Below are 11,554 nucleotides of genomic sequence, written 5' to 3'. Positions count from 1 at the left end.
CATTGATACTCAAGAACTCAACTAAACAAAAGAAAGGACAATAATTGAAAGCACATAAACGTGTATTTTAAATCGAGGAAGAAATGAAGGACAATGATATTTGTAGGGAGAGGGCTCTCAGAAATTACAAAATCAATTACATTGTATAGAGAAAAGAAAAAAAAAACTTTGTACGAAATAATGGATTCAGGCCTAATAAGTACTCCGTAATATCGTTCAAAAATAAAAAAAATGAAAAATATTCTCCGTAATACAGATAGGTTAACTAAGCATTTGTGAATACAATAATTTCGGGCATGTTCTGATTTATTGAGTTGAACTGAATTGAGCTGATATGGCTGAACTAATTGACGCTGAACTGAATTGAGTTGACTGATTGGAGCTAAACAGAACTGAAATATTTGACTATGGAGTAATGATATTTTGTTTATTTATTATTATAAATATAAATGTAATATATATAATAATAATAATAATAATAATAATAATAATAATAATAATAATAATAATAATAAACTATATAAGTAAGGCTAACCATATTTAGATTTTTTAAATTTTTTAATATTGTATTAATATAATAATAATAATAATAATAATAATAATGTACAACTGAAATTTTTTATAATAATAATAATAATAATAATAATAAACTATATAAGTAAGGCTAGAATATTTAAAAAAAAAAGGATAAATAAATACGGCTAGAAAAATAATATTGTATTGACTGTGCTTCAACACCCCCTCCCCGCACCCCCAAATTATGAAACCCTCTTTTTGAACTGAACTAAATTGTCATTAACAATATCATTAGCTAAATGATATTAAATAAGCTGAAGAACTTAACTGAACTGATTAGAGCTGAACTGATCTAATCTGAACTGATTGGAGCTGAATTGAAGTGAAATTAAACTGAAGATAACAAATGCTCACACTTTGATCCATGAGCTCAACCCATAGGGTATTTAAATGGGTTTAGTTAATTATTTATCTTAGGTATAACCTGTCATAAGATCTTAGTCGATGTGTAAGTTATTTATTTATTTTAATATTTCTACTGCGCATAAGTAGAAATATCTCATTGTATTTTGCGTGACGTGTTGTACAACACCAAAATGTTAGTGTGCCGATTAAGCAAAATTATTTACTACGTTTATACAAATAATTAGATTAGTACTCATGCGTTGCACGGTGATGATAAGTAATTTTTTCTAATTTGTTTTATGAAATAAGTAATATATAAACTTTAATCATGACCATATATTTTTCATTTTGCAGGATTACAAATTTTCTTTCTCTTAATTTATTTATTCCATAATCAATAATGACACCATACATTTAATTGGCGGAATTTTTTTTAATGAGGAAGCGACACATAGGGTAGGGAGGTTTTGTTGTTTTAGTATTAGTAAATAGAAGTATCAGCTATGAGAAGCCACAAAACTAAACTCTTACTATTATAAATAAAAGGCAACAAATTTATTTGAGACGGTCCTTAAATTTTATTTTTATTTAGGAAATTGGGATTACACGCAATACATACTCAACATATTGTTGACTTATTTCACTTAATTAACACAATAAACATCATATGATCACACAACTTCTACTCATCATGAACAAATTCCATACACGATAAAGCCATAGCAAATCCTTTGAGTTTCACTGTTCAGCCTCATCATCGTCATTACCATTGTTGGCTTTAAGAAAACTAAGGAACTGGTTGAAATGTCTTTGTACTTTATTGATGAAAGGTCCTAGATATACTCCTTTGTTAGCGGTCTTAGTAGCGCCTTCGTACTTTAGAAGCCCCATGTCTTTAGCAATTTGATCGACTCTTGTCACTGGCCAAGGCTCATTGTTAGGACCCCTTAAATCTAGCTGCGGCTTGATTTCACCTCCCTTAGAATTCTTAATTCCTACAGTGATCTTCTGCCAACTCTTTTCAAGTTCGATCATTTTGAAGTCGGGTTTATAACATTCATTAATATCTTGCTCAAATTTTTGCACAATCATGTTCTCAATGTATGCAAATCGTGTTGCCTCCGAAACCATTTGCATAACAACTAGCATAAATTTAGCTTGATTCTTATCATCAACGGGTTTCCCATAAACTTTGTTAAAGAATATGTTTAGTGGCTGTTTTCCTAATCCCAATTTGTTTCTAGAGCCTGCCTTACTCTCAATCGATGCATAATCACTTTTATAATTCATAATTAGACGATTAGCTTTACCTTTCGCCTCTGGAAAGAGATTATCTTTAACATTGTTGGGAAGATCCTTAAAAATATGTGATCGAAAGTTTCCATTAATTTTGTCAAGATAAGCAATCACATATAAACTAAAACCTTTATTTAAATTCACAGCAAGTGTGATTGTCCTTTTCTGTGATGCCGTTAAATCGACGTAAAGATAATTATCTGAAGGTGCAGCCATTACTGGTAAATCTTTGAGGCCGCCATATACAATGTTTTTATCCTTCACTTTGTTACGCACATCATTCAACAATTGTGAGTAGGTAGCTGTTGTAGCACCTTCGACGTCGAAGCTTATCCTTATATCTGATGCTGCGAGAGTTGGTTCAAGCACCATCCATACTGCTATAGCTACCACAACACAAGCGCCCATGACTTTAATTCCCACCATTCTACCTACTGTCTTTTTCTCCTGTCAAAATTAGATATACATATTTAATTTGTTAGAATATACTCCATCTGTTTTAGATTACTTGCATTATAAGAAAGAGATTTGAGGAGGTAAACGATTTAATAAATCAATATAACACTAACACCGATAGCATATAACTCTCATCTTCCATGTGTTTTTGTACAGTAAAGCGGCTTCAACTTAATTAATTACTATATTAATGTAATTACTAGCTATTTCCTATTTGTACATAATAAAGCGGCTTCAACTTAATTAATTATCAACACACAATACAAAATAAAATTAAGACTGCGAAATGAAAGTAATACAAAATAAAACTAAAATAATTTTTTTTTTTTAAAAATATTACTAGCAATATATTGTACATAATGAAGCGGCTTCAACTTGATAATTTAATAGTTAATGTAAGATGACTTACCAATGAAATTGCGAAAGGAAAGTAGCTTGAATATATTTGCAGATGAGTAAGAGAAAGTTGTACTGAACAAGCAATGAGCTGCAATGAGCGTTCAACTTATCCTCTCTTTAAATAGAAGTCATGAGAAAAGTTCATGCAAAGACATATTAGCCACCCAAAAAAAAAAAATTATATATTTTAGTAATTATATTCCATATACATATAAATTACTCCCTCCATTTCATGATAATCGCAACACTTTGACCAACATACATGCCAATGCACAACTTTGATCATTAATATCTATAATTTATATTATTACGAAGTATAAATATTTGATTTAATAATATATATATATATATATATATATTATATATATATATATATAAAGACTAATCCAAATATATTTTTACATAACAATATATGTTTTTTTTATATATATTGATAAAAACTATAGTAAAAGTAAGCATATAAATAGTGAAAAGTCAAAGTGTTGCGATTATTATAAACGGATGGAGTATATTTTAGCAATTATATTTCATATAGATTATATTTTAGCAATTTTATGAGATCAACTATACAATAAAGTAAGGGTCTGTTCTCATCAGATTATTTTCAGTTCAGTTCAGTTCATGTCTAATGATATTGCTAATATAAACTATAAAGCCAAAATTCATACTTTTAAGCTCTTACAACAACAACAACAACAACAACAACAACAACAACAACAACAACAACAACAACAACAACAACAACAACAACAACAACAACAACAACAACAACAACAACAATAATAATAATCATAATTTTGATACAATTCATTAATAATAATAATAATTTTGATACAATTCATTAATCAAATGGTTATATTTTTCTTAAATATTTTAATATGTATATTTGTATGTACACATATATATAATAATAAATAATCAAAGATCATTAATCCGTAGTTAAAAATCACTATTTAATAAGTTCAGTTCAAATTAGTTCAATTCAGTTAAGTTCAGTTTAATTCAATTTAGTTCAATTCAACTCTAATAAGGGCATGTTCACATTTACTTATTTAAGTTCATTTCAGTTCAGATTAGCTCCAATCAGTTCAGTTCAGTTCAGCCCCAATCAGTTCAGTCCAGCTCTTAATTTCCCCTCTCTCATAAAATATTCATTTCAGTTCAATTCAGTTCAGTTCACAGCTCCAATCAGTTCAGTTTAGCTACAATCAGTTCAATTCAGTTTAGTTCAGCTCAGTTCCGTAAATGTGAACAGGCCCTAAGTTCAGTTCAGTTTAACTCAACTCAGTTCACTCAATGAGAACAGACCATAACTGTGATTAATACAAGGTATAATGTTGATGTCTTCAATAAGTGTAACAGGTAATATTTGTCACGCATTTATAATTAAGGAAATTATATAGTACTTTCTCCGTTCTGTTAATATTGCAACAAGGAGGAAATTACGCATCACGAAACACATTTTATATGCTAAATATATATAATTGTATAAGAGTAAAAATTATAAAAAGTTGATATTGTGAAAGTATTATATGAGACGAATCCAATAAGATCTCACTTGACTATATTTTGCTTAACGTATAACTCATATTATATGGTCAAACAAGAGTGATAAATAGTGCAAAAAAGTTCAATGTTGCAATATTAATAGAACAGAGGAAGTACTATTTTATACTATGTAAGACGCCGCCAAAAAATAAAAATAAAAAAATAATATTCCGTAAGAAACTGCATGTTACCATACTATGGTACTAGGAATCGAGAAACGTGGTAGTCTTGTTAAACAATCAGATCTATTCTGAAAAAAAAAAGAGTAAACAATCGAAATCGTCCTATTTCGATTTACTGTAATAAGACTAGTTAGTAATGTTAGGTTTTCTTTTTAAATCAATTTAATTAGACATTGATACATACACAATAACACAAGTAAATGATAAAATTCACACGAATAATCACACTTTATAATATTTGTTCAGTGAAACGAAAAAGACTGATTATCATAGACTATAGGATAAAAAATTCACACTAGAGTATCTCCAAATGAAGGGAGTAATTGGTGATACATTTATTAATATTGATTAATACTCCGTAGTAAAACAATAGAAGAGAAATTACATTACCATGTAAAGCAATTAACCATTCAAGCATTTTTATATACCAAGGTCAAAGGTCATTTACATTATATTTACAGAAGACCATCATTAACAATTTTTTTGATATCAAAACACCATCAATCCACCAGGAAAATAGACTATATGAATCTAAATATCCAACAGTGTAAATGATGGCACTTAAATTGTCAGGTGCATGAATTGCCTCTAATCTAATACAGTAGTGAATTGCCCCCTATGTGTCTTTGTTGGACAAAGTTCATAATGAACTGGGTTGTGTAAAAAAAAAAAAATTGTATAATATTGAGCAATGTTGTCAATAGAGAAAGGGAGTGGTCCATTAAAGGAGGAAAATAGTACATTTTAAGAAAAATTGAAGTCATCTACATCTAGACGAGATATATAATTTCAAAAAAAAAAAAAAAAGTTCACCATGGAAAATAAATCCGTGAGGAAAATTTGTTGTTCCATGAAAGACAAAATGAATAATTATTTTTTTTTCTTAAAAAAAATAAATTCAGAAATTAAATGTAACTATGTAAGCAATGAAAATAACAAATATTTTGAATTTCAAATATTGTGGTATTAGAAATTTCATTTTGAAATTTCAAAATGGGTGGAATTTGGGCCCAATTTGACAATGAATTAAAAAAAAGTTATGTCACATTGTATGTACGACACTAGGGCCTACATACATACAAGTGTTGTATGTGTAGGTGTAGCCTTTTAAGGGCATCTAGGCGCATAGAGCTTATGTGTTTTACATGTATATAGGAGGGCAACATGAGATTTTTTTTTTCTCTCTCTTAATGGCACTTATACATGTAGTGTTACTTTTTGCCATCAAATTTTCCATCATTGCTTTTTCTCAAGAATCCATTATTCACGAAAATGTCATCTTATTTGTTTCATTGGCACATAGGCCCTGCAATACTTCTCCCAGCTAGCCTTTCCCACAAAACACACGTTTTTTGTATGAATGCATTGGTGTGATTTATGTTGAAAGACCTTGTTTTATATAGCTAGCACAATGTTTGGTTGGTGGTGACTTTCTTATTCTTTAATGTGCCCATCAATTAATAAATCTAGTAAAAAACTTATCTCATAATAAGGATAAATATTTGAAATGGCTATAAAAAAATTCAACCAAAAAAATTAAAATGTTGTGAAATAAAGAGAATAGAAGTGAAATTGGGAAGAGAATTGATCTATATATTTTTATTCCATATGATAAGGTATATATATACATAAAATATAATTAGGGTTTGGTTGGATAAGAATATAAACCCTAGATCTAGATTGTTCCGGAATGATACAAGGGAGGATAATGGATATCCACAAATATTTGATAACACTACCCCTTGGATGTCCATTATCGAAAACTGTGCCTCATTAAAACCTTTTTAGGAAAAACCCTGTGGGATAAAAACCCAATTAAAGGAAAAAAGTACAACATTCTTTGTAATACGCTCGAAATGCTGCCACGTTAAAACCTTACCAGGAAAACCCAATATGGGACAAAACCATGGTTAAGGGAAAAAGTGTGCAGCGCGTAATTTCTCATCTTGATGAATACATAACTTGAGGTCTTCTAATGCAATGAATCCAATGTAGTTGAGAGTCGCTCGTCTTCTCACATGACGCAGAATAGTCTCATTCATTGATTTTCAATCCTCCCAAATCTTCAAATCTTTACGCGAACAAGTGAGTCTTCATATCACCAAACCTATAACAATAATACATGTGCTTGTCCATCTTTCATTCGAAATCTCTGTTTAAAGTTGCCTTAACCATTATACTTATGCCTTCTTCTGGAGGCCGTGAATAATAGAAATTGATTATCATTATTATTTGATTAAACATTCCTTAATAATAATATGGCAACACATGATATTATGAATATTGATTTTTCAATCTTGTATGAAATAATAATACAGCACAGATAATTATATACATTGATCATGGTTCTTCTGGTCTTCTGGACCATGATAAAACAGTCTCATGCATAAGTATCTTGTTGAATTTTTAGAATATTTATAATTGACACAATAGTTCTCTTTCATAAACAAATAGTTTTTTTTCATTACTAACACTTATATGCTCAAACTTCAGGTTGAGATGTCAATGATTTAGTCACATAGACTTAAAGTTTAATAATAATTACAATATTCAAAATATAAATTTTGTAGGGCTGGATATATAAATGCGTCGTTCATAAGTTCTTTAGGAACTCTTCTTCTTACATGATTCATAACATGCAACTAAATTGCATCATCAATAATTTCATCACAATTATAAGCCCATGGAATATATTGTCTCTTTCTCATTTTCCATCAAAGTTGTAAATATATCTTACTATACTTTGAATGAACATTGACATACACCACGATTATTGTATAGAAAGTAATGCATGCAATATGAGATATAGAAAATATGATAACATATTAAACAAATAATACAATAAGAAATGTATCTAACAACTTCGAACATATGCAATAAATAATCCAGTAACCTATTACTCACACTATCACACATGCATATGAACATACATAGGACTCGAAATAATGCAAGACATTGTACAGTGTGGATTTTAAAAATCCATATTTCATTGGACTTCTAATCCATGATAAACTTTAATTATTATCATTATGTCGACATTAAAATGGACATATATTCCAGATCCCTTATTCACTAGTCCATTATATCATGCATATGCATAATTTATCGGTTCCATCATATACCGGTATATCATCATATATTCCTCGAGGTACAATTTTAATTTGCATGCTATTTTGACAATGATATCTGAATACATTTTTCATTGGTACCATCATAATATTTCTTACATCATAGACCATCTATTGTAATAATTCAGATATCTACACAACTTTAAGGGTATTTCATACACCGGGTATTAATATACTATTACACTATTAAAAGTGTCAAATGCATTGTCTTGCCATATATCACATTTTTATTTTGGAACAGATTATACAATCTATACTTCAGGTGTAGTGATTCAAGTAAATACAATTGGCAAGCTTTATCTCAATGTGCAACATTTCTTGATAACATATGGATGAAAGTTGGCTAGAAAACATTTCAAATTACCATTATATATATATATATATATATATATATATATATATATAATATATATATATAAAAAAATAATATATATATATATATATATATATATAGGGATCATCAGTTTAATTCATTTTTGCCAACTTACTCCAATTCTCCCCTAAGTTGGTAAAATATCTCATATAAAGGGGCATCACAATTCTTGACCAACTTTGTATAAAAAATTTGTAATAAAATTCATTTCATGGGAGGATCATAATCAAGAAAAATTATCTCTCAGAAGAATTATATTAAACAAGCTTTTATCTCTTGTAGAGAGCAAGTTTAAACCATTATTTATTGCATAACGCATATGAATTTATTGTTAAATCTTTCATAATTTGTTCTCTTCAAGAGATCAATAATTCAACATCAATGGGGAGACATATGTTGTGCAGTTGAATTTCTTTCTTTTTCTATTTCTTATGTGTTGACATATAATAGCCCTAATAAAAAAAATTGTTATACAAGCATAAATCACTTGCTTGTAATTGTAATAGGTGGTGATCTTCAGTATCTTTAGGACTTAAATAGTGTTTTTGTTGAGCTTCTGGTCACCTGATAGTTGACAATAATGTATAAGTTATTTTGATGAACTTCTGGTCACCCATTACTCTTTAATTAAGAAATCAAAATCTATTAACTCTTGTAGTTTTCATCAATACAAATTATTATGAATTATAATCCAAATATAGCTCAATCTCTATGTTATGTCTTGCCATTCAATTTATTTCATATATCTAACATTAAGAGAGCGTCAGCACATTATCAAATGAAACTTCAGGTTTCCATAACGGGTAATTATTAAACCCGGATGACCTAATTTAATTATCACATCCAATCACCTCTCTAACTTTGAGCTCTGATCAGTTTTCCAACACTAGTGATCACTTTATTAGACTGAATTATGCATGGCCATGAATATGATGTGATATTGTAACACTAACATGTGTTTCTTTATACAATTAGCAAGACAATCAATTAATATTTTATCCAATAATTACTCATACTCTACTGTAGTTTAAACTATAAACTTGATACATGTTTATCTTGTTGGATATTTCATACTCATCTGTAGTCTTTTATATAATCATAGAACATAAGAATTTTACTAAAAGTTATTTCTTCTATAAATGTAATGTAGTTTATCACTTCCTCTAATTCATCATTGTCAATAGTGGCTCCTTTTCTTTTCGAAGATACTTAATTATCTTTAGATTCTATTGATCTATCACACTTCAGGCCCGATATAGGTTCATCAGTAATTGGTGTTGTCCATCTGGGACATCAATTTTAATTAGAGCATTTACAGTACAATTAGTATATGATCAATGACATTTATTTATATCAATCTTCAGGATGGTATCATTTTAAAATATTTAATTAACATGTGGCCACTTTCATTAAATAAATCGTTGACCATCAATATATTTTATTATTTATGTGCAAGGATTATATAAAATAATATAATGGGATGAATACAATCTCCTCCCTAATCCTTGCATATGGGGCGTGAAATGAATCCGACATTAAATCTCGTCCAAATTTTAAGGCATAAATTCTTTTAGCAATGCATGTATCAAGCATATTAAAATTACTCTTATAAAGTCAGCTCGTAACTCTTGCCCAATTATATTAATCTCTTATAAGTATGGGCATAATAAATATATTTTGTAAGTAAGTTGCTCATAATGTCATGATTAATTTCTTGAACTCATAACACTATTTCTTGTTCCAATAGATATTCTTATGAAATTTTTAATGAATAATATAATTAATTAAAAGACATCATGTAAACATGCTTATTAGTTTTCTTTCAATCATGTAATTTCTCATTCACTTCTGGGAATGAGCTAGGGAATGAGCTAGTGAGTCTATTTAACTATCATTCATCAATTTGATCTCACATAGAGTTTGCTATTAAAAATATTCATCCAAAAGAAAGCTACATCAACTCCTTAAAAACTTTATTTATATATTTTAACATGATGGATAATCTAGTCAGTATATTTTAGAAACTATTAGATATTGTCCTATACATGTTATTGTATTATTCTTGAGGGTCTTTAACCATTGCCTTCATAAATATAGGTAACTTTTGGTCCATATATACTAGAATTTCATGTTAAAATAAATTCATCATTCCAATAATTCAATTTTACGTAAACATATAACATCAAATACTATTAAATCAATCACACATCAAAATCATGACAATATATTTTATAATACTATCAATCAACTTAAATATTAATATTATCATGATATTAAGTTCAATTCAATTGTAATTATAATATATGTACATGAACAAAATCTAAAAATTCTAATAAAAAATAATGAAAAGATGTATAATACAACCTGATGTGATACCATGAAAGAGTTGGGGAATGATAATACATTCAATAATCGACGAAAACGTACTTCTAATACAAGTGATGGCAAGTCTGACTAGATATACTGTATTAAAGCTAATATTACAAAAGATAGTTAGATATACACTATAATAGAAAATAAGATATTCCCCATAAATTCTTATAGTTACAACGAATGGCTAGCAATAGGATTAGGATAGAGTTGAATTATTCATCTCTTATCGTCTAGAGTATGCATGCAATATATTATAGATTCAGCTCGTCTTGTGTGCGGCCGGCCACACGTGTGACCACTTAAAGTAACCCCTATAACATTGATTAAGTAACCCCTGTAGCAGAAGGAGTTATGTCTTCGTCGTGTGCAATTACTAGATATATAATTGGATCAAATTATGGAGATAATTAAGTTCGTACTTTTGGGTCGTTGTTTTGCCATAGCTAGAGGTACTAACGATCTTTGGACTTGAAAAATAGCTCAAAGCCCAATTGGACGGATCCTATAAGGTCACACAAAGGGGCTAGATCGAGCATTAGAGGACGAGGCCCATCATGGGCCTCATCACTCTAGGTGGCCGGCCATATGGGGATTAGAAGTGGTTTTGGGCTTCGTGCCCTAGTCTAATTATAATGAGATTATAAATAGACTAGGTGCCTAGGTTTGCAAGTACACAAGATGCAATAAACTGATCAAATTGATCAAACCCTAATTAGAAAACACAAAACCCAACCCCTCTTATAGTCCTCTCTCACACGGCTCTCTCCTCCTCCTCATTGGCGCCGGTGGTGTCTCGTGGTGGTGGTGGTTCGTGCGGTGGTCGGTTGTCCATAAAGGTAGTGATCGCGGTTTTCCTCAATCACTCGACCAATCTAGTA

The 11,554-nt window shown here is 29.5% G+C and overlaps 1 protein-coding gene across 1 annotated transcript; it reads right to left on the bottom strand.

The window, feature by feature from the left end:
- Positions 1-1,475: 1,475 nt before the first annotated feature.
- On the bottom strand, positions 1,476-3,272 carry LOC110709271 (ribosome-inactivating protein PD-L3/PD-L4-like). Its single transcript, XM_021887485.1, has 2 exons — positions 3,083-3,272; positions 1,476-2,664 (listed from the first exon to the last, which is right to left on the bottom strand). The coding sequence occupies exon 2, from the start codon at positions 2,641-2,643 to the stop codon at positions 1,660-1,662; it is 984 nt and encodes a 327-aa protein (XP_021743177.1). The 5' UTR covers positions 2,644-2,664; positions 3,083-3,272; the 3' UTR covers positions 1,476-1,659.
- Between the last annotated feature and the right edge of the window lie 8,282 nt (positions 3,273-11,554).

The sequence above is a fragment of the Chenopodium quinoa genome, unplaced genomic scaffold (genome assembly GCF_001683475.1).
Source record: "Chenopodium quinoa cultivar QQ74 unplaced genomic scaffold, ASM168347v1, whole genome shotgun sequence".
NCBI classification, from domain to species: Eukaryota; Viridiplantae; Streptophyta; class Magnoliopsida; order Caryophyllales; family Amaranthaceae; genus Chenopodium; species Chenopodium quinoa.
Note: the sequence above shows the minus strand (reverse complement) of the source record. Positions and strands in the feature narration are given on the sequence as shown.